Raw genomic sequence first — 25,776 nt, 5'->3', positions numbered from 1 at the left:
ATGACTACTAAAACCTTTGGTCCACATTTTGGGCTAAGGGCGTGTGACTCGCTCTTTGGACGAGCGCTTGTTCCCTAAGGCAAGCGTTCGGCCAGGTAGCTAAGGTTTGGCCAGAAGCCCGTAAAATAGGTCCTAGGCTTCTATCTAAAGCTATGGGTTGGTACTTCTATTTCTAGGTTTTAAAATAAACATGCATAATACAAGAAAACGCAACACAAGAAATCAAAGAGGTGTTTAAAAGCCTTTGAAAACATTTCTCTCTTTTTTTTTAAAAAAAAAGAAATAGGCACACCCAAGTGGTCCCCTGGACGAGCGCTCGTCTAGTGAAGGTGGTCTTGGACTTTTGCTTGCTAAAAGACCCCAGGGGCTTGGGCTCATTAAGGAAGGTATAAGGTTTACTGTTTGGGCTGGTTTAGAAGGCTAATAACTTTTTGAGTAAGGAGTTAAAAAACTACTTTTAGAATGATTTAAAAAGTTTGGGTATTACACCCGCCTCCGCCTCCGCCTGTGTTGTTGTCCCTTTATTGTATTTGTTGTCTTTTTATTTTTTCATGTAATTTTCTATTCTTTGTGTTTTTTACTTTTGATGGTTGGCCTTGTTCTTCTTTTCCGGCTATTGATGGCCGTGTCAGCAACCCTTTGGGGTTTTGTTACGTTTATAGAACGTTGCCATATAAAACAGACTATTTTGGCCGTTTTGGTTCACTTGATGAACCAGGTCATTTATTTAACCCATTCCCGACTATTATTAGAATTTTTCTGTCGTTTTTGTTTGTGTTCTTGTAATTTCCCCTTCCCCTTCTCCCTACATTGAATAAAAAAAATTAAAAATAAATAAATAAATAAAAAACCACACAAAAAAAATCTTTTAAAAAATTAACAGTAAAGCCAAAAACGTAACATCTTTAATAGTACATTTTTATGGACAATAGTTTTTTTCTAAACTTTTTTCAATTTAGCTTATAAATTTTTTTTTTTTTTAAGAACACGTACTTTTTTAATAACATACAAAAAAAATGCACATCTCTTTTTTAAAAATAATTTTTCCTACAATTTTATTAATAATATTAAAAAAAATGTACTTTTTACGTGCTTTACATACACATACAAATTTATATATATATTATTTTATCTTTTAGCATTCACCAATAGAAAAATATTGGTGAAAACTGAAAAGTACCAAAAAGCAAAAAAAGAAAAAGAAAAAAAGAGTCCATATATGAAATATCAAAAGAATAGGGTATTTACATAAAAAACCCATAAGAGAAACCTCAGCATCAACTCTCTGAAGTCTTAACGCATTGCCGCCATAGCCGTAGCTCGCAGATACGAAACAAAACCCTAAACCCTAACCCTTATTTCTCTCCAGCGCTTTTGCTTTAGATAAAGTGGAAACCTCAATTGCTCTCCCATTCTGATCATTCCAACAAGTGCTTTCCTCTGCTAGGGTTGTCCTTCTTAAGCAACCATGGCTTTAGATAGCACCGGCACTGAGCAGTCGCACAAGGCGCATCGATCTCGCCAGGCCGGTCCCAAGAAGAAGGCAAAATCCGATAAGCAGAAGAAGAAGAATATTTCCGAGAACGATAAGAAACAAAACCCTAAGGTTCCATTAGCTTATTATTATTATTTTTTATTAGCTTAATTCCTTATTTGTAATCCTTTTCAACGAGCATTGACAATTTGTAAACTTTATCAAATTTGAATAAATATGTATATATGTATATGTGGTGTATGTATAGGCATTTGCTTTTAGTTCGTCGGTGAAGGCGAAGCGATTACAGTCGCGGTCGGTCGAGAAAGAGCAGCGAAGGCTTCATGTGCCGGTGATCGATCGCTCTTACGGTGAACCAGCGCCATTTGTTGTCGTGGTGCATGGACCTCCCAAGGTATTTGATCAATCTGTTGCATAATTGTTAAATTTATAGGTGTTTTTGCTAGTTTCTAAGTCATAGTTGTTGGAAGGTTTGGGAGATGATGCTTTTGTTGTGGTTGTGTCGTGGGTTTGCAGGTTGGGAAGTCGCTTCTAATAAAGTCTCTTATAAAGCATTATACAAAACATAACATGCCTGAGGTTCGAGGCCCAATTACCATTGTATCAGGTTTATACTTTTTTCTTCTATCCCAAATCATATAGTTAATTAAATATAAAATAGAAAAAAGAAAATTAAGAATTTAGTTATAGAGTGGTTGATGTAATGTGTTTAGGTAAGCAAAGGCGTGTACAGTTTGTGGAGTGCCCGAACGATATCAATGGCATGATCGATGCAGCAAAGTTTGCCGATCTGGCTTTGCTTCTTATAGATGGAAGTTATGGTTTCGAAATGGTGAGATATTATTTTTAAGTTTGTGAATATTTGCTTCATGGTGTACTTTTACCAACTTGAATCCATGGAGGATTATAAATCGGTGATTTAAATAGATGCAAGGTTTGAGCTGCCTATGAATAAACCACAAGATTTATTTCTTTTTGTTGATATTTTTATAAGAAAACATCATGGTTTTGGCTTTTTAGTCCATTTTATTTAATGGTTTGCACCAGCTATATCTAAATTGAGTGGTCGATTTAATCTGTGGGACTGACTATGCATGCTAATAATTTGTTGTAGGTTCTGCTCAGTTCTGTTGATGTTTGTTACATAATTTGTTGTTTCCCTGTATTAAGGGATGATATCTGTGTGGTGGGAATGCGTACTCGGGTCCGGGGTTTATCCTTAAAAACTGGGTACACGAAGTGTTCCTACCTTGGGGGGTCCTGTCATAAAAGTGTATATATATATTAGGCTGCTCATATTTTCAATCTATCTAATATGAAAAAGATTTAGGATTTTGATTCATATGCCTTTTTTTCAATTCCTTTACAGGAAACTTTTGAATTCCTGAATATATTACAAGTTCATGGGTTCCCAAAGGTTATGGGAGTGCTTACTCATCTTGATAAGTTCAAGGATGTGAAGAAACTGAAGAAAACAAAACAGCGTCTCAAGCATCGTTTCTGGACTGAAATATATGATGGTGCAAAATTGTTTTATTTATCTGGACTAATTCATGGGAAGTAAGTGACTATTTAGCTACCTCTGTTTTGAAGCATACATGCACTGCTGTGTTAACAGATACACTATGTATTTCAAAGGTTTATTTTTTCTTAATTACCACCCTGAATGAACAGGTACGCTAAGCGTGAAATTCACAATCTTGCACGGTTTATCTCTGTAATGAAATTTCATCCTTTGTCTTGGCGAGCTTCTCATCCTTATATTTTGGTAGATCGTTTTGAAGATGTTACTCCTCCTGAGCGAGTGCGTATGGATAAAAAATGTGATAGAAATGTCACTCTTTATGGTTATTTGCGAGGTTGTAATATGAAGAAGGGGACTAAGGTATGTGTTCTAAGAGAATTTATCTTAATTGAAATTTGAAATTTACATTTATTTGACTCTTTAATATAAGCAAAGTCACTGTAATGGTCTTCTGGAGTTATAGATGTTAGCTAACATCTTGAAGGGTTAATCACTGGTGGTTGCTGTACCTTTTACCAAGACCTGATATTAATGTAGCTTACAGCAGTGCAGACCAGTTCATTGTGGAAATGAAGGGTTTTTTCTTGTTTCCTCCACACAATCAATTATATAGAAAGAGAGGCAACCCTGGATCTTTCTAGACAATTGAATGATTTGAATCTGTGATATGCCAAAGTTATGCCTATTGCACTATTATATTGCCTCTCTCTCTTTCTCCCTTTTATATGTTCACACCCTAATATTTTTTATATTTGAATAAAATTTAGAAAGCTGTAGAGTAATGCTTATGCATTGAGGATTGTTTCTTGCCTCTTAGAAAAACAATACGTCTTGAATGTTTCAAAAATATAATTGATATATGCTGTCATCTTGCCATATCTTCTTGAATTATCTATTTTGATCTAATATAGGGTTCGTGAATCAGGTGCATATTGCTGGTGTGGGTGATTTCAGTGTAGCTGGTGTTACAGGGTTAGCTGATCCTTGTCCTTTACCATCAGCTGCAAAAAAGAAAGGGCTGCGTGATAAAGAAAAATTGTTTTATGCACCCATGTCTGGACTTGGGGATCTTCTCTATGACAAGGATGCTGTCTATATAAACATAAATGACCACTTTGTTCAGTTTTCTAAAGTTGATGATGAAAATGGGGGATTGAAACACACAGGTTTTCATTTGTTTCCATATGCTTGCAATTTTTTCTTTGGTGAATCTTTAATTTGTGTTCATTTGGCATTAGCTTTTCAATACACTTTTCAAGACTCCGTTTCCTGTTTGTTATTATGGCATTTCTACGTTTTCAATGATATTCCCTTTTTCATTTATATGTTTTAGTTATGATGAATTAAATGATATTGCCTGGGTGGAAAAATGTATATTAGACAAAATTCTCTCCCTTTTTGCTGCAGCCATCATTTTCTTTGCTCAGTGTGCGTTCTTGTTATAACAGGAAAGGACCCAGATGTGGGTGAAGTTTTGGTGAAATCTCTTCAGAACACAAAATACTCAATTGATGAGAAGTTAGAAAAGAGCTTCATTAGCCTTTTTGGCCGAAAGCGTAATATGTTGTCAGAGGCTCAAAATGATGCAAAAGATGATCATGAAACTGTAGAGCAGGTTCGTGAAATAGAGCCTTCAGAAAGAGATCATTCTGGGGAAGAAATTGAAGCTGATGAATCTGATGAAGAAAGTGATGGTGATGCAGTGGATGGTTTGGAATCTTCAGATCAAGATGAAGGCATCCAGAAAGATGCAATGATAAAAAGCAAAGGTAGTGGCTCTGAAGAAGAGAATGCCTATGCATTAAAGCAGCAATCTCCTCGTAAAGATCACTTGCAGGAACATGTTGAGTACCATGGTGGAAGATTAAGGCGAAAGGCTTTCTTTGGAAACGATATTGATCATGACGATTTGAAGGTAAATGATGCTGGTAATCATTATATGTTGAGTAGAATCTTCTTCTGAATGGTGAATGTGTAAAAAAAACCTTTTATTTTTGTTTTTAATCCTTGTTCTGCATATAATACTCGTTTATGCTTTCATGCATCATTGGCTTTAAAAAAAGAGTGGAAAGAATTAGTGTGCATAATTTTGTGATATTAGCTCATACTGGCCAAGTAATCTTGATTGCTCAGTGAAGTTACTTTTTCTGCAGTGTGCTTGAATTTGTGTAGAGCCTACCTAAGTCATGATGGAAATGATTTCATCTTTTGGTACCTTTTCCACATCTAAACATGATGTTGTTGGAGAGGGTTGTGTGGTAGTCCTTAGAGTGCAGCAGTGTCAAAGATGGTTCAGTTCTGCCTTTTGTCGTGTCTTTTAAGGGAAAGAAATGATGGAAGTTTTGAGATCACAAGAGGATAGCTGCTTTAGATTTTAATTTGCTTAGTTTTCGTGATTTTTTTACTCTTTCTAGCTAAATGCATATTTTGTATATTTCATAAGTACTTGGGTTGCGCATTTTGTTCTTTTAATGATATTTCAATTGCATATAAAAGAAAATTTGTTGAAAATGACAGCACTTTGTTTGTAATATCAAACTTTTACTGCTTTGTTTGTAACTATCATGCTTTTTACATGTACTTAATTATAGGATTCAGATAAAGAGAATGAAGCCAGTGACGATGACGCAGATAATCATGCATCCTCTGGTTCAGATTTTTCAGAGGAAGATGGAGAGGATCATGAAACAGATGGTAATTTTTTTCTCTCCCTTTTTGACTCAATTGTACATAATGTTGTTATGTTGTAGCTTTCTTCTTCTCCTCCTTTATTTATTTATTTATTTTTTTTTTGAGTGTTCTTATTTGGTCATAAGTTGTACTCCTGCTTTAGAAATGGATGTGATGCACAAATTATGTTCCATTTGAAGCCAATTTAAAATTGCTGTTAAATATAGTTCAAGTTAATGGTTCTTGTAGAATAATTTTCTCCATCAATTTTATTTATTGACTTCAGCAAGTTGTTAAATCAAAATAATTTCCTTATGAACCAATTATTCTGTTTCTAACTTTTATTCTCAATTTTTCTCAAAGAAGACGACATGGGAAACATTTCAAAGTGGAAAGAGTCTTTGATGGAAAGAACTGTCTTGAGGCAAAATACTAATCTTATGCAACTTGTATATGGGAAAGCGACATCAACATCTACTACAACTCTGAATGAAGCACAGGATAGTAGTGACAATGAAGAAAGTGATGGAGAAGACTTCTTTAAGCCTAAAGGAGAAGGGAAAAAGGTCCGTCCATGAACTACTTTATCAGTGGCACCTATTTGTTTTCTTAGAGCAATAGTTGTGTGTGTGTTTTTTCGTCGTCTTCTTAATTTTCCATTTGTTTGGGAACGAGGTTCTTTCTATTATCTGAGATGCTTCTTGATGGTCTGTCTGTTGCAGAATCTAAGAGAAGGATTTGATGACGGAAATGTGAATGCTGAAGACTCTTCCAAATTCACCAATTATGAAAATCTGAAAAACTGGAAAGAGGAAGAGCTTATTCAGAGTATTCGTGACCGTTTTGTAACTGGTGACTGGGAAAAAGCTAAAAGCAGAAGTGAAATCCCGGAAGCCAACACTGAAGATGATGATGCTGTCTATGGCGACTTTGAAGATTTAGAAGGGGAGGAAAATGAGAGGCATCCAACAGATGATATTGGCAATGGTGCAATCCAAAAGGAAGATGACTCGGCAGCTGAAGAGCGAAGGCTTAAAAAGCTTGCTCTCCGTGCAAAGTTTGATGCACAATATCCTTTTAACATAATACATTTTCATTAGTCTTAAAATATAATCTTGAATAGCTATTTATGTGGTGTATTTGGAATGAAAGAAATGCTAGATGTTTTGAAAATTCCACTAGGACCATAGAGGAATTGACTCATTTCTTCTTCTTTACTCTTTACTCTTGGACGGCCGCTTAGCTAGCTCCTTTAGTGATTAGTTTCTCTGATTTTCTTTTTCATTTCTCTCCCTCCTAGGCGCTCTCTGTTTATACTTCCTGTGTATATAGGTTGCGCCCCTTTGCGCTCTTTTATATCATCATTACTTATCAAAAAAAAATTAGTCTTAATTTGTGATCTCCCCACCCCCTCCTCCTCCTCATCAACCCAATCCAAAGAAAGTAATTTTTTTTTTTTCCCTTTTTTATTCTCATTGTCATTCTGCATGTAGGTGAACAAAATTTTATTTCTATATGTACAAAAGCAATATGAAATTGCACTTTGTGACCTTAACCATGATCTACATTAGACGGATCTGACTCACTAGATGAGGAAGTTGATAAAAAGGATGGAGCCAAGTTTCATCGAAGTCAAGCTAATGAAAGTAGTTATTTTGACAAGGTAGATCTTCTGTCTGATACTTGAATATAGTTGCTTGTAAGTGAAAGGTATTGAGTGGTAAATCATGCATGATTCCTGCAGTTGAAGGAGGAGATTGAACTCCGTAAACAAATGAATATATCTGAACTCAACGATCTTGATGACTCCACACGAATAGAGATAGAAGGCTTTCGGACAGGAACTTACCTGAGATTGGAGGTTCATGATGTTCCTTGTGAAATGGTTGACTATTTTGATCCGTGCCATCCTATTTTGGTTGGAGGCATTGGTCTTGGGGAGGAAAATGCTGGATACATGCAGGTAGAATGCACTAAATAGTTATTAGTCAACTCATTTATTTAGTTTTTCTCTTTGTTATCTATCTGGTTAGCTCATTTATTTCAATAAGGTTTATATATGTGCTTTCTGAATTTATTAGATATTTTAGCCACACCTGGAATTCTGTAACAGTGATGATAACTTTTCTCATTTAACCTGTTAATTGGCAAATCTTGATGTCATAAGATGTTTTGTTTCTTTTTATTTCCAGGCCAGGTTAAAGCGGCACAGATGGCACAAGAAAGTCCTGAAGAATAGAGATCCCATAATTGTTTCAATTGGATGGAGGCGTTACCAAACTATGCCTGTTTATGCCACTGAGGATCAGAATGGAAGGCATCGCATGCTTAAGTACACTCATGAACACATGCATTGCCTTGCCATGTTCTGGGGCCCTCTTGCCCCTCCTAATACTGGGGTGGTTGCTGTTCAGAATCTATCAAACAATCAAGTAAGATTTTTTTTTTCCTTCTCTCAATTTTTCTTAGAAGTCTTTTCAAAATGTTGGATTGAGAGAGGGCAAGTCTGATAGCTTTTCATCTTAAGACTATTGGTTCTTTACAGCATGGTTTAATGCTATAGTTAAAATAGTTCAAATTTTTTGTGCTTTTTTATTTTCTTGTATAGTGAGAGGAAGTGGGGTTAAAACATTCCTAATGTGATATAAACATTGCAGCTTTCTCAAGAACCTTATAAAGACACTAGTGATTCTGTAATGAGAAAAGGGGAAGCCATTGTTCTGCACATTGGCATTGATTTTCTTATGAACATACTCCAGTAAATTTTTTTTATTGGACAAAACACCGTGCTATAAACAATGCTTCAAAGAATCTAAAATCCAGAAATTGTGTGATATCAAACAGTAATTTTATACCCAAATTTCTTATATATAATATGGTTCAAAAGGCTGTTATAGGTGTATTCTTAAGATCTGGATAGGATATATTCGCTGCAAATTATAAGTGCATAGAATAGTATGGGCAAATTTGGAAGCCTGTATTGAAGATATTATGAAAATCACGTTATTGACGTTAGGCTGCATTAAAAGCTAATATTTACATAAATACCTTATTAATTCTGACAACTTCAAATGAAAAAGATAATGAAATTTACGTAGGTAGAGGTAAAAAGTTTTCCCCTGCTAAGTTTTAACCTTAAGATTTGAGGCTTGGCATCCAAGTCTTAAAAGTCTGGGGAGAGGTTTTATCTCTAAAAGTGTAAAATGGTGATGTATATGTAATTTAATATTGGTGATGTGTATTGGCTCGCTCTCATGAAACTTGTGAAAGGTAGCTAAACAACCAAAACTTGCCATTTGTTGTATGAAACTATGCCCATCTCTGCCCTGGTGCTCAATGGGGTGCTTTTGAACCTCAAATTTGGTTTGAAATCCTGGCAATAACAGTACATGTAACAACTTGACATTGGGCACTGAACTGTGAGTGGTGACCAAACCCTTTCAACCAAAACTGCACAAAGCTTAAGCCTAGAAATATAGTTATTGAATTTTTTGAAAGCTGAAATTGATCTGGACAACATTGCTATGATCCTATTCTACTGGCTGTAGAGTCTGAATTGTTCGTAAAATTTTACAGTTTGTAAACTAAGGCAAGAAAGTGGTGAAAAGTGATGCTTTGTACCACTTTCTCTCCTTAGTTGCATTTAGATTCCTCTGTTGTCTTTTTTTTTTTTTTTTTTTTTTCAGTAGTATTGATTTGTTGGTACGTTTTAGAGGTTTTAAGTTAATAGAAAGTGATTTAGTCACATTAGGACCTAATTGTTTGACATTAGATCAGATTACATTGCCCTTATTTCTCTTGATAGTACTCCTTATTCTTTGGAAGAGTATTTGGCTGAATAAACTAGCCTTGAGATTAGCGTTTTTTGCTTAGTCAATGGCATTAGGGAAGATCCTCACTATGGACAACCTTAGGAAGAAGCATATCATTGTGGTTGATTGATGCTGCATGTGTAAGAAGAGTGGGGAATCAAATTCTTCTGCTCCATTGTGAGATTGACAATGCTCTTTGGAATGCTATTTCCAACAATGTAGGGCTGCTTGGGTTATTCCTAGTTGAGTGGTGACCTCTTCGCATGCTGGAAAGGGCAAGTTGGTAGGCTTCATTTTGATGCAATATGGAAGATGATACCGTCCTGACTTACGTGGTGTCTCTGGAGGGAAAGAAATTATCAAAACTTTTGAGGATCTTGAGCAGACAACAGTGGAATTAGAGGCCCTTTCTCTTTAAGACACTTTACCATTGGGCTGCTATCTTTGATTATAATATTTCTATCTATCAAGCTTCTCTAGAGCTTTTTTCATCTTTTAGTTAGGTGTCTCTCTTGTATACGTCCTTTGTACTTAGGTTGCACCTTTGCTTTTTAATATTACTTGTGATTACTTATTAAAAAAAAAGGACCCCATTGTTAGGCAATAAGCACTTTTTGCATAAGCGCCAATTTGCCACTTATGCAAAAAATGTTGTGGGTGCCATTCTGCACTTTTGTGAAAAGTGCCAACAGACAGACTCCTAATTATTCCATAATGCATCATATTTTAATCACATTCCACTCCTTTTCTTTTAGATGCACTAAACTACAGTTTGACTATCTGTCATGTTAGTACATATCCACTCCCCCCCCCCCAAGTTTCTTTTATTGTTATGTTTTTCACCCCAAACTATTTCTTGCCCCTGAGCAGCTTTCATTTGGTCTGTCAGGCTCAATTTAGGATAACTGCAACTGCAGTTGTGCTTGAGTTCAATCATGCAGCTCGGATAGTGAAGAAAATCAAGCTGGTTGGTTACCCCTGCAAGATCTTCAAGAAAACTGCACTTATCAAGGATATGTTTACTTCAGATCTTGAAATTGCTCGGTTTGAAGGTGCAGCTGTTCGAACTGTCAGCGGGATACGGGGCCAGGTTAAGAAGGTATTCTTGTTTAACGAGAAACTTGTATTTGTATTTTTCATTCTGAATTTGTCTACTTTGATTGTTCTGGTTACATCTTGCTTGTTGCCATGTGGTTTTGCCTTTTACATTGGACAGTTAAAATTTTAACCTTTATTTAATTTTTAGTGGAAAGTATTTTATGGTAACAATGATCACACATCATTAGGATGGAATCCTCATAATTGATAGTCTGGGCATACAAACATACCAACTTAAAAGGGTATAAGCATGTCTCTTCTTCTAACTGTGAAGCCTGATTTAACGTATCTGAGATTTGTGCAGGCTGCAAAAGAAGAGATAGGTAACCAACCAAAACAGAAGGGAGGACAACCTAGAGAAGGGATTGCGAGGTGTACCTTTGAGGATAAGATCAAGATGAGTGACATTGTTTTCTTGCGTGCATGGACTCAAGTGGAAGTTCCTCACTTTTACAATCCATTATCGACGGCCTTACAACCTCGTGATCAGACCTGGCTAGGAATGAAAACCGTAGCTGAATTGAGGAGAGAACACAATCTTCCCATTCCTATTAACAAGGATTCACTCTACAAGGTAAGATCTGATGTTAGGCGATAGTTATGTTCCTTTATTTTGGCTCAAAAGCACTGTTTTGGTATTTGCTTTTTTTTTGCTATTTTATTAATTATATTTTTGTATCAATAGCCAATTGAAAGAAAGCCAAAGAAGTTCAACCCATTGGTGGTTCCCAAGCAATTGCGGGCAGCTCTCCCATTTGCATCAAAGCCCAAGGATATACCTGCTCGGAAACGGCCACTTCTTGAAAATAGAAGACCAGCTGTTGTCATGGAGCCCCACGAGCGAAAAGTCCATGCTCTTGTTCAACATCTTCAATTGATTAGAAATGAGAAGGTATTCGCATTTAGACTGATACTGTATTTATTTAACATATTTGAAAATCCAGACCAAAATGTTACATTTTTTCCTAGGATGATTGGAAGTTTTTAGCGTTTGCTTAATAGCTTTGCTCAAATAAAATAAAATAAAAAATTCACTTAATAACTTTGCCTTTTGCAGATGAAGAAGCGAAAGCTTAAGGAAGAGAAGAGGAGGAAAGAAGTTGAGGTGGAGAAAGCCAAAGATGAGCTGGTGTCGAAAAAGCGCCGGAGAGAAGAAAGGCGTGAGAGATATCGGGAGCAAGATAAACTAAAGAAGAAGATTCGGAGAAATGCATAGGCATGATGCTCTCTTTGCCGAAATGGTTCACAGAGCATTTGTGTTGGGCAGTAGGCAAATCAGGTTTATGTTGTCCCAAAAGTATAAAGCATGTTGCATCTGACTTGCATAGCTTATCTCAAGACAGCCTTGACTTCAATCTCCCTCAAAACTTGGTGGCATCTCACGATGGATGATCCTGGTTATAGCAATTTTGGCAGCCGATATCAAGCGAAGGAAAATTTTCACTTGCCTTGGGACTTTCTGTTGCTGTTGTGTTTGGTTTTGCCTCTGTATTTCAATTGTTTATTAATTACCTGTGATGTTTATAATATGTTTCAAGCTTTTGAGTGCATTGGAGAGTAATTGCAAACACAGCCAATTGGATTGTACTTCTTAGAGTCGTTTTGGGTAAGTTGTAAGAGTTTTGCAAACTCTAGTTGGAGCACTCCTGAACAATTTCTTGAGCATCATCATAAATTAAACAGCTGCAAAATTACTGCTAGTAATTTCCACCAATTAACCTGGGCTTCGAGAAGTTGATTTTCTATTGATAGTGATAAACGCAGGGAGGATATCTACATATGTGGTTGACAAGAATAATTGAAGCTTTTTGGAAACATCACACGTGTTTATTGCTAGCATGATTTAAAACTTTGAACTTGTGGAAAAAGAGATTCTAAAATCTACAGTGAGAAAAAGCTCTCCCTTGGCAAAAAATAACTCTCCTTCACCTCTCACAAGTTTACAATTCGGATCCATATGAGTATAAACACGTCAAACACCTAACAATCCATTTTTTTCCTCGAGGATGTCAAATACATACTTACTTTGAGATAAGATTGATGTCTGTCTTTAACCTTGCAACCTCAAATCCTAAGGAGTGCCGAAGTTTACCCAGATCTTTAGTGTAAAACCACCGATGTAAAAATTGTTTCAGTCTGGTAATTCCGCCAGTCACTCCCAACAATCACAATGCCATTTACATAGACAATCAATCTATATAACACCCCAGTGAAATCAATTAACTGGTAATTGACTCTATGGTTCGCCCAGCCTTATTTCATGGGAAACAAAATTTAGGAATTTGCAGCAAAAGACTTTGACTAAGGGACAAAGAAATAATTTAAAACCACAATCATAATAACTAGGATGAAACTTAAAAGCATCATAGCATAGACAGACTTAAAGTACCAAGGTCAAAAACTAGTCATCAAAATATAATACAGATCATTTCTAATTGTTCTTAATGAATTAAAGCCTATGCTTGACCAAATGTAACATAAAGATAATCTCAATCATTTTCTGAAGAATAGTTCCACCAGCATCCCACATTGACTTGAGCTAGATGGGGTCTGAGTCGTCAAAAATGACTTTGATCAAGTCCCTCACTACCACCAGATGGTTCCACGAATCCATCTCCTGCTAGACTAGCTAAAATAGCGCAGATATACATATGAAGGGAAAGAATAAGGGTAAATTTGACGACTTAATGAGTAAAAATACACATGATATACATGTCATTAGATGATAAACTCAGTTGTTTATAATCCACATGCAACATTATGAGATGACAAGTTTATTATGATTACAATATAAATATAATATATGTTGTAGTATGAGAATTACGTTATAGCTCAAACTATATAGTTTACTCGAAATATTACTCATTTTCAACAAGGTTAGCGCTGTCTTGAGAGGCCTGTAATACAATACCGGTACTTCGGGTATTGCACAGTACCATCCATAATACTAATAGCCTGACTGAGTCCGACCTCGAGCGGCTCACGCTACTAATGATGTACGTTCTGTAGTGACCCACCAATCAAACATGACTGCGCCGGTCATAAAATAACTATTAGATCCAAAGCTCATATTACATACACACATTTGACCATATAGTTAACTTGTATAGTAAGCCCATGGCCGTTATCCCGCACATACCGGTGTACCATGTCATACGATACAATTAGTCTTGCCAATCTTTTACATTCATGCTCTTACAAATCTCACCATGTTCATTATTTTGCTTAATCAACACATGTTTTCATAAAATATAGTTCATAATATATCAAAATGTATTTTGTGAGAGTTATAAGGATGAATGTTTGGTACACATAAAATAGTCGTGCAATGCAGAAAAAATAACAAGTATTCATGTGAGTTTGTACTCACTTAAATCGTATTATTCCTCCACAAATTCCTTCAAATGTTCCACACCCTCATAATCTGTGAGCTAAAACAAATGCTAGACCTAAACATGTTCAAAATAGAGTTCCTGACTGACCATCAAACGTTTGAATAGAGAAGCCCAATCGTTTGGCCTCGACCTCAAATGTTCATATGGGTCAAACGTTTGATGCTGGAGCAGAGAAGATATGAGATCTCTTTCCTCCTCTCAGGCAGAGAGACTAGTGGCAGCGGCTAGGTTAGGAAAGGCATAGAGAAGGAAAAGAGAGAAAAAGACGTCAAGAATTCAAGCTTTTCTACATGTTTAAATAACTCCCATGCTTTACATTATTACAATTTGAGTATGCTTTACGATGTATTAAGTGGATTCTTAGATATGATAAGCATGCTTGTATGTATTAAGCGTAAATTTCCATCATGTGCGAAAGTAATTTTTTTTTTTAAAAAAAAAAAAAAATTCAATTCCGCAAGATATCCATTTAGTTTTGGGTCCATCTGCAAATGATAAAAATTAGAACAACCAGTGAAAGAGATGAGCTTAGTTTTGTGGATTACAAGAACATTAACTGCGTTTATGCAATTTGCATTCTAGTCAATAGAGAGGAGTTTTACCTGCAGCTCCACAAACATGAGATCAAAAGGCGGAAAAAGTAATAAGAAATGTAGAAGAACAAAAGTATAGCATGAAGATGATCCTTTATTCTTCTATTTTTCACAATGCATTCACAAGAAACGCAACCAAAATCATTCAAACCGCAAGAACCAAATAAATAGTTAACACACTACCCAAACAAACAATGCCCACTTCCACATAAACAAGTATACAACCATCTGATGAAGCAAATAATGGGTCATAAAACTCCAATATACACTGTAACGCTAAAATCTCATAAACATAATAGAGAATTGTTTGATAATGGTTTTGAAAAGTGTTTTGATGCTATATGAAGGTGAGAATTGCTTTTTTTAGTAGGATCTACGTTTGAAAAGTGAGTTGTATTTAGAATTGTTGATTAATGGCTTTGAGATTCTATGTTTCCAATGGCTCTGCTCGGTTAGTCTAAGTTTATAGAAGACGGCAGCTGCGCTAAGGAAACCAGGGCCATAAAAGCTTATGAAAGCTCTTAATTGCTTAAAGCTGCATCAACATTCGCATGAATTTAAGTTTCCTCAAAAGCCTAGACCAGATAAGAGGCAAGAAAGAGAAGTTGCTCATATAGCGACTTTGTACAAAACAGAGTTGAACCCCTAACAAGTTTTACCACAAAAGTAACATAATCATACTCCCAAGCCAAAAAAGGATTGCGCTGATGGCAGGGGAAAACATGAAAATTGTGGTCAACACCACCTCAGAATCCCAATTATCAGATACACAAGCTACAAAAATCCTGGATTATAAGATTTGAGAACAGAGAAATGGTCATCAGGGGAGTATCTTGCGTCGGCGGCGGGGGGTCTCTCGCTTCACGTACATTTTTTCCATTTCATTCAGAGGTCGACTAGAACCATCAGGCAAGCTGACAAACTTCCATCCACCACCACCTCCTTGCTTCCCTCGCGGACCCAATTTCTCAACCATGAAATTCCAACCCTGTGATGGACAGCGCCGGCTATACTTGTGGCATTTCACCTCTCCTGCCATCTGTATGCAAGTGAAATAAAATCAGGGATCTGCAGTATGTTGCAGAAGACAAAAATTGAGAAGCAAAAACCATGGGGGACCTGCAAAGAGACTAAACAAAGGCACACTATTTGTGCTCCATTCATTAGTTTCCGCATGTAAAGCAGCATTGTAGCCCTTCAATGAAAAAATATTGGTGGATTCCCTAGTTGCTTAACGTGCCTCTCTCTCCCCTAACTGCCGCCCTGTGCTTGGGACTCGGTGGACAAACTAGAAAGACTTATCATTTGGTGAGTAGATGAGACCTACCATCCAAGAGGTCCCAAACTCATCCCTACCCGTCGTCATCTTCTGACCCCTCATCTTCAACCTTTACATCTCATTACCCTTCAACTTGACATATTCAATTACTTTTATCTGCGCAATAAACTTCATTTCCTACTGTCAGACAATTAGTTATTCAATTTTGATAGTGCCTTCTAATAGTAGGCAGAAACTGACTGAGTTCATCTAAAGGCAACCAATTAATCAATGGCTACACACTCTAATGCACAAGGCCACTGGCCACTCAACTTTAGTCACCCAATTTGCTGAGACATCGGTCTAAAATCACCAGCTAAGCTAACCCTCAGCTTCTGTGCCACCACCACCCAGTCTCAAATACTGACATAGGAGCCACGATTATATAACCCCTATATCTATATCCTTCATCTCAACCATCAAATACAAAACGGACTTCCTCTAATTAAGACAACAATTATCTCTGTGCGCGTGTGTGTGTGTGTGAGAGAGAGAGAGAGAGAGAGAGCATTAGGGGGATGACTCAAAAAATGAATGAGCTCTTTTGTCCTTGAAGGGCAATCATTAACAAATTGAATCCAAGAATAGAGAGCAGCAAGCTAATAACAACCAAAATAGTAGTAAATAGTAAATAACATTCAACAATAAAACAACAACAAACCTAATAATATAAAACAGGCTCTCGATGGTATACATTTATTTTTCGCATTTTATTTTCCAGGGAAAAGACAGGTAGCACACAGAACTTACTTTCTTTTTGTTGGAGTTCATCCTCTGGATGAATTCGTGATAAAGCATTTCATCTTCTTTCTGGGAGATCTCATAATGGACTTCATCCAGATCTCTGGTGGTACCATCCCAACCCTCGGGCATAACTTTGAAGTCAGGTTTGTAAGGAAGGGAAGCCACATGGAATTCCCTATCATGGGAATTAAAGAATCTGCAAGATGAAAGGAGATGAATATTATTTTTTTTTTTTGTAAGTAATAATCCAATCTCATTAAAAGCATAGGGCACCCATTGGTACACTAGAGGTATACAAAATGAAACACCTAAGTAGAAAGGAAAAAGCGAATAAAGGAGATGAATATTATATGAAATTAAGTTTCTTCTATAAGAGAATAAACCAGCTTTTCGCTGCTAAGCTGAGGCTTATTAGTGGTGATGATGAACAATTGACCGTCTCAAAACTGTCATTCATGTATACAACCATAAAACAAGAACCTTAAAAGTGTGTGTGTTTGACGTCTATGCTTGCCCAAGTACTTACGATAAAGGCATGTATACATGTACACATGCTATAGACTCCTAGCTGCACTATGAACCTTGAAGTAATTTTAAAATGTCACCTCAGTCCTTCTGTGCCACTCTCACTCAAAGCTTGGTTACTACAATTTCAAGATCTAGATTACCAACCAGGAGTAGAATTAGTTTCCTGCACTACCACCACCAAAGCAGACAAAAAATTTTCACATTCAAAACCTGATGCCATCACAACCGCTAGCAGCACTACTCTATCAATTTACCAATAACTCCTACCACCACATTTAGCATCACCCAACTGCCAATCCAATATGACCCCCACCACAAGAACCACCCAATTATTATCACCATCTGATGTGCACCAGATGTTTCCCATTTTAATAGTAAATCCAATTCTAGGGCCAAAGAAAAAGGAAAATTTTTAGCTTATGAAAGATTTTCATCTACACCTTCATGGACATGAAAACGAGAGAAAGGGCATTACATCACTAATGACATGTGATGCATGTCCCTCTAACTGCCAATGCTTTACACATTCGAACTCAATGTGGACAAGCAGGCAATTCATATTTACCACGTTTGGTAAGTTTCTGCAACAATTGAACTAGTGTTGATAAGCAAAATATCAAGAAATCCCGTTTTAAAGATATTTTTCCATTTAAAATTAGATTCACAGTGATTTGCATCTACTACTATGTTAAGTATCTCTAGGTCATTCTATATGCCATATGATGTCTATAAATATCTACCTCTTTGTATGATGCAGGGTATTTATTAGAACCAAAACCTAGTATTTTGATTCATGGACTTATATCTACAGTAAAGAGAGGAAGAAATTTGAAAATAGTCAGATTCCATTGGTAGAATAACCTGTTCCTTGCTCCTTGCTTAACTTTTCCTCCCTTCTTTTCTTTCTTTACAGATTCTTTATCCACAACAAACTAGAGTCTTATCAGATTGCATTCAATATCTGAATATCCAATATCCTAAAAAGAAGCAACTCGTAAAGTGGTACATTAGAACATAACTTTCCAGTGTAAAGGAAGCTGTCCCTAGTCTGTTTATTGTGTGGAGGGACAGGCCCTGCCTGCTATCTTCCTTTGATCCCTAAAAACCCTCCTCTGAGTGAGGTATAATAACTGAAAATCTCTTATCAAACATCTTAATTTATTCAGCAACTACTAAGCTTTAGTCACAAAAAAAAAATCCAGAATTATGGATGGCAAGAACACTTCTGCTTTTGCATAAATAAGATTTTTTTTTTTTTTTTTTGATAAGTAAAGATGTATTAATCAAAGCGCAAAGAGGCGCAACCCTAGTACACAGGGAGTATATAAAAGAGCAACTAAGAGGGAGAAAAAGAATAAGAGAACATAAAAAGGAAGTCAGGGAAGCTGATCATTAAGGGCACTAGCCAGCAAGCAATCCAAGTGAAAAGGGTGTACAAGAAAAAGTGTAGAAGGTCCTCAATATTCCTAGACGAGTCCTCGAAACATCTAGCATTTCTCTCGATCCAGATGCACCACATAAGGCAAAGAGGAACCATCTTTCACACAACAACACTACGAGATTTGCCACCCCCCCACCAAGAAGCATACAACCCCCTGACACTACCAGGCATCACCCAACACAAACCAAACCGAGATAAAACAGCATTCCACAAGATACGCTGAACCCCACAATGAAGAAAGAGATGGTCAACTGACTCCCCATCCGATTCACACATGCAACAACGGTTTATCATAACCATACCTCTCTTCCGAACATTATGCAGGGTTAGAGTCTTCCCAAGCGTGGCCTTCTAAGCAAAAAAAGCCACTTTCGAGGAAACCTTGGTGCGCCATATACTCTTCCAAGGGAAAGGGGAGGGATCTTTAGAAGCAAGGATCCTGTAAAAAGATCTAACCTCAAATTTTCCTTTTCGTGAAGCGATCCACCACATCCTATCCTCCCCTACCCCACGCATCAAGTGTGAATACAAGAGTGTGTAAAAAGAGGCCAAGACCTCCACTTCCCAGTCATGAACCTTGCGAATGAAGGAAACATTCTACTGGACAAAGCCATTTGTACACTCCCTATTATCCCCAATAGACGCATCCTTATTGGTGGCAATATTGAAAAGTCCAGGAAAAGCATTCTTGAGAGACATGTCCCCGCACCAGATATCCTCCCAAAACTTGATATTGGACCCAACCCCAAGATCCAATCTAATGTGACAATGAAACGACCTCCACCCCCTGCTAATGTACTTCCATAACCCCACCCCATGCAAACCACTGGGATCCCTGGAACGCCAACCACCCCAAACCGCACCATACTTTGCCACCAGGATCTTTCTCCACCAAGCCTCTTTCTCATGAGCAAATCTCCACAACCATTTCCCCAACAAAGCTTTGTTCATCAAACGCAAATTCCAAATCCCTAAACCTCCCTCAGAGATCGGAGAACATACCTTGTTCCAACTAACTAGATGGAACTTAAACTCATCATTAATCCCACCCCATAAGAAATCACGTTGAATCTTATCCATACGCTTCGCCACGGATGCAGGGAAATGAAACAGAAACAAAAAATAAGTGGGAAGATTGGATAAGGTGCTCTTGATAAGAGTAATCCTCCCCCCCTTAGACAGATACAACCGTTTCCATGGGGCCAACCTTCTGGCATACTTCTCCAACATGTCCTCCCAACTGGCCTTGACCTTAAACGGGGCCCCCAACGGGAGACCCAAATATTTCAAAGGCATAGAAGCTAAACCGCAACCAAGGATGCCTGCCAAAATGCCGGTATTGTTCATACTACCAACAAGGACCAAGACAGATTTAGCCAGATTCACCTTTAACCCAGAAACGGCTTCAAAGCAAACAAGTAAGGCACCAATGTTTCTAACTTGATTAGGATCGGCCCCACAAAAAACCAAAGTGTCATCAGCAAAGAGAAGGTGAGAGACAATAACCCGATCCGACTCTCTGCTTCCCACAGAGAAACTAGAGATGAGACCCCTATTTATCGAGGCATTGATCATCCTACTAAATGCCTCCATGACTAGTAGAAACAAGAAAGGAGAAAGAGGGTCTGCATGCCTCACTCCCCGCGAGCTATCAAAGAAACTGGAAGAAGATCCATTGATCAAAACCGAGAATCGCACAAACGAAATGCAATGTTCAATCTAGGAACACCATTTCTCTCCAAAACCGCACCTTCTTAGTAAGTAAAGTAGAAACTTCCAATTCATATGATCATAAGCCTTTTCCATATCCAATTTGCACAACAAGCCAGGTTCCCCTGATCTGATTCAGCTATCCAAGCATTCATTGGCAATAAGAACTAAGTCCAAGATTTGTCTACCTTTAACAAAAGCATTTTGGGGTTTAGAGATGACCTTATCCATCACTACCTTCATTCTGTTGGCTAAGACCTTTGCGACAATCTTATGTCCCTCCCACAAGGCTAATCGGACGAAAATCCTTAATATCGGAAGCTCCATGGATCTTCGGTATAAGAGAGATAAACGTAGCGTTAAGGATTTTTTCAAATTTACCTCGCTCATGGAACTCCGCAAAGACCGCCATAATGTCCACCTTAATCACATCCCAGCAATCCTGGAAAAAAAAAGCCATAGAGAAGCCATCCGGGCCTGGCGCCTTGTCCCTATCCATACCTTTCACCACCTCCCACACCTCCCTTTCCTCGAAAGGAACTTCCAACCTAGAGGCCTCACCCACATTCAACATATCAAAATCAAGATCATCCAGCCTCGGTCTCCAATTGAGGCTCTTTAAAAAAAGAGACTCGTAAAAACTGGTAATATGATTGCTAATGACCCCTTGATCTGAAGTAGTAGAGCCACCCACAGTTGGAGACTCAATAGAATTATGTCTTCTGTTTGCATTAGCAATCTGATGGAAAAATTTCGTACATTTATCTCCCTCTTTCAACCAACGAATCCTAGATGTTTGCCTTCAGCTAATCTCCTCTTGTAAGAGAAGAGCCCCCAACTCTCTTGCTAGCAACCTCTTCCTCTCCATTTCTTCAGCGGATAACCCTCTCTCTTCCTCCACCCTATCAAGAGTCTTAATATCATCCATGCGGGCCTTGATACACCCTCCCACATTGCCAAATTCCTGGTCATTCCATCTCTTAATGTCCCCCTTAAGAGCTTGCATCTTTTTTGACAGAATAAAACTCGGAGTACCATGGAACTGGTAAGACTCCCACTAGCTCCTTACTTTGTCCACAAAACCCTTCACTTTAAGCCACATATTCTCGAACTTGAAGGGTCTATTACCTCCCAAGAAGCAACTACAATCAAGAATAATAGGCGCATGATCCGAACACACCCGAAGCAACCTCTTTTGTCGCATACTTGGGAAACGAGCTTCCCATTCCCATTCCAAAGGACTAGGAATCGATCTAGCCTTGACCAGGAATGGTTGTTAGACCAAGTAGAGACCCCCCCAGCTAACGGGAAATCCATAAGACCCTGCTCCGATATAAAGCCCAGAGCGCTTTCCCTTGCCGCAACCTCCTTCGTCAACCCCTTCACTAATGGCGCTACCATCATCGGTGCCTCTGCCGCGACACAGAAAGGACCGGCATAACTGGGTTCACGAAATTCGAAGAAAGACGAAGTCCTGTGTTGGAAGTTGAAGCACCCAAATCCCCCGCCTTACCCGCAACCTTCCTGCTGTAAAATCTCAGTGCCTTATTGGGTCCAAATCCCGCATCAAAGGCCTTCTCCTTAATCTGTCCAGCCATAGGTTTGGGTTGGGCCATGAGCTGGTATTTAGGCGGTCCACTTGACTGAGCTTGGGCCACCTGGGATTTAGGCCCAAAGGAACCAGACCCACAACTACAAGTGCAACGTGCTTCTATTCCTTCGAGACAATTCCCAATGTCCTCCTGTATCTTCAATAGGGATCTCTTCAGCTTTTCCTTCTCCCCTGCACACACGCAACCCTAACTGGACGTTCCAGAAGCATGCTCTTCACAGACTTTCTCCTCGTACCTTGAAGTCTTCTTCTGCAATACCCCACAGTTGGCACAACTGTTCAAAACATACCTAATCGCCGGAGCAGCCTCCTGAACCTCATGACTAGCTTTAACATGGCAGTCAACAAGCAAGCTTGTCCCAGACGATCTGCTGATCCCAGCATCACCTCCTAACAACCATTTAGGAACTCTCGCAATCGGTTTTGCATAAGACCCAAACAATTCCTCTACCTGTTTCGACGAGGAAAGCAATACCTCTGAAAAGCTCCTTCTCTGTTTCTCTGTCACTGCCTTCCTTGCATCCCCAACAAATGGTTAAACAAAATTAATGGCAATTCGCAGCTCCGACTAAAGCTGGTCCCAGCCCTTCCTATGCCTACCTTCTGGCACCATAACTCTACCTCGCCTCTCTCTACCATTGTACTCCTCTAAAACCAGAAAGCTCTCATGCCTATTGAAGCATTTCTGAGCTAAAGCACGTGGAAAACTACGACTAGATTCATCCCTAAAGACCCTTGAATCCTCCACCGCCATCAGCTCATCAAAGATATTCACTAGCCAAGCCGCTTCTTTCCATTCCAGCCGTAACCAACGCGTCTTACCTTTGCAGCGCTCTTGTAGTTTCAACACCGTATCTCCATCTTTCACTATCATCACAAACTCCTTAGACTCCACTGTCCTGGCCCTAGACAACCCCATTTCTCCTTCCATTAGCTACATTTGCATCACAAGAATAAGTAGATAAATAAGATTAAAATGCATCACAAGAATAAGTAGATAAATTGAGTGGGAGGGTGGAGAAGAAAGTTACCCATACCAAGAAAACACTTTATATCTACCAAATGGAAGAAATCGAAATTTCTCAACTGTGTAGTGGCTTTCTCTTATAGGGCCTTGCTTATTCAAGCGAAGCTTACTACTTTCATAGTGGAGAAGTATATATCTAGAACAGAATCAACTATAGTTTAATGGCCAACTAGGAGAGGTTAAGCTGAATCAAGGCCAGCTACTTTAGAGGGCTCAACCAGAGTGTCGCTATTGGTGGATATGCAGGCTGGATTAGCAGTCGGCTGACTAAACATGGGCTGCCTGAAGACAACCATAATTCCACTCAACACCAACAAACATCCTAAAATAATAAATGCATACATAAAAATGATGTGTCATGCATGGTTGTAGAAGCATGATATTCGGGCCATTAATAGTCTGGCATTTTCTAAGTAAAAATCACAACTTGAAATAAGCAAGCAGTAGTTGGCTATACAAGAACACATTTTTTTGATACATATCTCACTGATATTGACAACTAATCTTGTAGCCAAGTTCCTTACAAACAAACTCATAATCAGTGTATATCACAGAATAACCACAAGTAGTACCAGTAGGTACCAATTCTCATAGCATTCAAATAATCATAATAACAAAGTACCACTTAAATGTAAACTAAGCAATGCTCAGAAGTAATAACTTACTCAGGACAGGTATCAAGCAAAAGTTCAACAGAATCATCCAAAGGATGCCCAAGCTTTTTCTCCTCTTCCTCCTCAAGTTCCTTCAACCAAAGAATGGCATGCACTCTCTGCCTCATAATCCTATAATCCTTGGCTAGCCTCTCGACCATGTAAACCTCAACGTCCTGCTTGTGCAAGCAATACATCTTGGCCTTCTTCGAGTCCTTGAGATAAGACCCTCTCGCACCAGGCTCTCTTACTTGCTTCAGGAGCACACTCATCTCCCACATCATCTCACCCCCTCCATCTACATATGCCTTGCTTTTGCGATTCTCTGCCTCCAATTCTCTCACCTTATCATCAATCTCTTGCAATACAGAGATAACTGAAGAATGCGATGCATCTCCTCCAGCAGCCAGGGGGGCCTTCACCATCAAAATGCTCCTTGGTCAATCCAGTCGACCAAGAAGACACAGAATCCCACCCCAAATCACCCGATGTTGCATCACCAAATGATCCTGCTAGAGTCTTGTCCCACTCATCTTTACCATCATTTTCACCAGATTTTGCTAAAAATCCTCTCGGGTTGATAGCGTCACTCAACTTGGTTTTGGTTCTGTCTGCCAAAACTCTGGCCGTAGTGGTGCTTGAGCCTAGTGAAGTGGAGGAGAAACGAGATATAATACGGTGCAGATTTTGCATGGTTGCAGCAATTCCCCCAGAAGTGGAATCGTTATCTACCGCAACCACAAAAAACACTGAAACCATAAAAACATATACTTAGCAAAATATAGAGGCTGCAATACAACCACAACAACAGATATACTCGCACGAACATCAACAGCTATGCACACATGCACAAAACTAAGTTGAAAAAAATAAAATAAGAAAATATATATATATATATTTATTTTTTCTTATTTTATTTTTTTCAACTTATATATATATATATATATATATATATATATATATATATATATATATATATAAGGGTGCTTTGATATCTATCTATATGGTAGCTAAGAAACCTAACTCAACGAAAATGAAATTGTTAAAAGAAATCATCAAACACAACCCAATGATAAGCAAAACCAAAATATACCCAAACTTGAATCCGTTTACATGGGGTTTGAACCGAATGAAACCCCCATCAATATCCAAAATTGTGGGTCTCGGCCAAGACTTTCCCGTCCCTAAGTCGGGCCTTTCAAATGGGCATTATCAACTTCCATTCTATTACTCATCCCATCATTTATACAAATGAATCAAGTATTTAGATAGAAGAAACCCAAAACATTACCTTAAATTTTTCCCAGGGTGCCGGGCCGTGCAAGGATGGCTTCAGTGAGCTCGCCGGTATTTGGTCACCGGACGCGAGTTGGAATGGCCGGTGACTGTTGAGGGAGTTGTGGTGTGTGAATAAAGTGTATGGTGAGGCTATGGGTGTGTATTGTTGTCTGTAGGGGGTGGGTATCGGTACGGTTTGGTTCGGAAAAGTCATTTTCGGTTAATTAACCAAAATTGTTGATAAAATTGGTTAATTCATCGACTGCATTTCGATAACAAAGTCTTTTGAAAATTTTCGGTTAATTTTGGTCAGTTAATCGGTAAACTATGGGCCTTAAGTCGTTGCTATTTTTAAATGGACCAAAAATTGGTTGTTTTAGAAGCCCAAAATATTTTTTGGGGGCTAAAAAGACAAAAATAACTTAGTGAACATGTTTTTTTGAGCTAAAATAATTTATTGAACATGTTTTTTTTTTTTGGCTAAATAACAAATTTACTATACATGCCTAAAGCTTTAATGAAGGTTTAAAATTGGTTTTTTCTTTTCAATCCTAAAGTTCTTTATGTTCTCGTGGTTTTAAATTGGTATGCAGTTCACAAATAGGTTACAAAAATGGGTAGATTCTGACAATCTCAAACCTTGGCAAATTTAGAATCCATCAAAGAATAATAAATAAAGTCTCAACTAAGCCACCTCCAACATGAATTACCTTAAATTCGTTAAATTTTCTTCCTTCAATAATCAAACAAATCAAAACATAAACATAAGGATCAATATAAAAGAGTAAAATACCACAAATACGTAATATCAAGTAAGAAAGCAATAAGAATATAAGATGCAAAAAACTTAATCAAACAACAATCAATCTTCTGAAGA

At 38.0% G+C, this 25,776-nt stretch overlaps 1 protein-coding gene and 1 pseudogene across 2 annotated transcripts; one reads left to right on the top strand and one right to left on the bottom strand.

Moving 5' to 3' along the window:
* Positions 1–1,269: 1,269 nt before the first annotated feature.
* On the top strand, positions 1,270–12,300 carry LOC132190138 (P-loop containing nucleoside triphosphate hydrolases superfamily protein). Its single transcript, XM_059605040.2, has 18 exons — positions 1,270–1,606; positions 1,743–1,889; positions 2,012–2,102; positions 2,209–2,327; positions 2,865–3,055; positions 3,170–3,380; positions 3,946–4,186; positions 4,469–4,935; positions 5,612–5,714; positions 6,054–6,256; positions 6,413–6,761; positions 7,259–7,353; positions 7,435–7,653; positions 7,883–8,122; positions 10,392–10,601; positions 10,905–11,174; positions 11,286–11,492; positions 11,658–12,300. The coding sequence occupies exons 1-18, from the start codon at positions 1,469–1,471 to the stop codon at positions 11,814–11,816; spliced, it is 3,660 nt and encodes a 1,219-aa protein (XP_059461023.1). The 5' UTR covers positions 1,270–1,468; the 3' UTR covers positions 11,817–12,300.
* A 2,835-nt stretch (positions 12,301–15,135) lies between these two features.
* On the bottom strand, positions 15,136–25,018 carry LOC132167213 (protein GAMETE CELL DEFECTIVE 1, mitochondrial-like; annotated as a pseudogene). The gene is made up of 4 exons (XR_015911530.1): positions 24,913–25,018; positions 23,634–24,370; positions 16,657–16,846; positions 15,136–15,627 (listed from the first exon to the last, which is right to left on the bottom strand). The product of XR_015911530.1 is annotated as a protein GAMETE CELL DEFECTIVE 1, mitochondrial-like (transcript).
* Positions 25,019–25,776: the final 758 nt, after the last annotated feature.

Source organism: Corylus avellana, chromosome 2 (genome assembly GCF_965113065.1).
Source record: "Corylus avellana chromosome 2, dhCorAvel1.hap1.2, whole genome shotgun sequence".
NCBI lineage: Eukaryota > Viridiplantae > Streptophyta > Magnoliopsida > Fagales > Betulaceae > Corylus > Corylus avellana.
This window is presented reverse-complemented; position numbering and strand designations above follow the sequence as displayed.

Excerpts from the sequence above, each read along its gene's own strand:
- LOC132190138 (XM_059605040.2), top strand. The coding sequence starts at position 1,469 with ATGGCTTTAGATAGCACCGGCACTGAGCAGTCGCACAAGGCGCATCGA. Across the intron at positions 4,936-5,611 it reads TTGATCATGACGATTTGAAG|GATTCAGATAAAGAGAATGA; the intron begins GTAAATGATGCT and ends ACTTAATTATAG. Across the intron at positions 6,257-6,412 it reads CTAAAGGAGAAGGGAAAAAG|AATCTAAGAGAAGGATTTGA; the intron begins GTCCGTCCATGA and ends TGTCTGTTGCAG.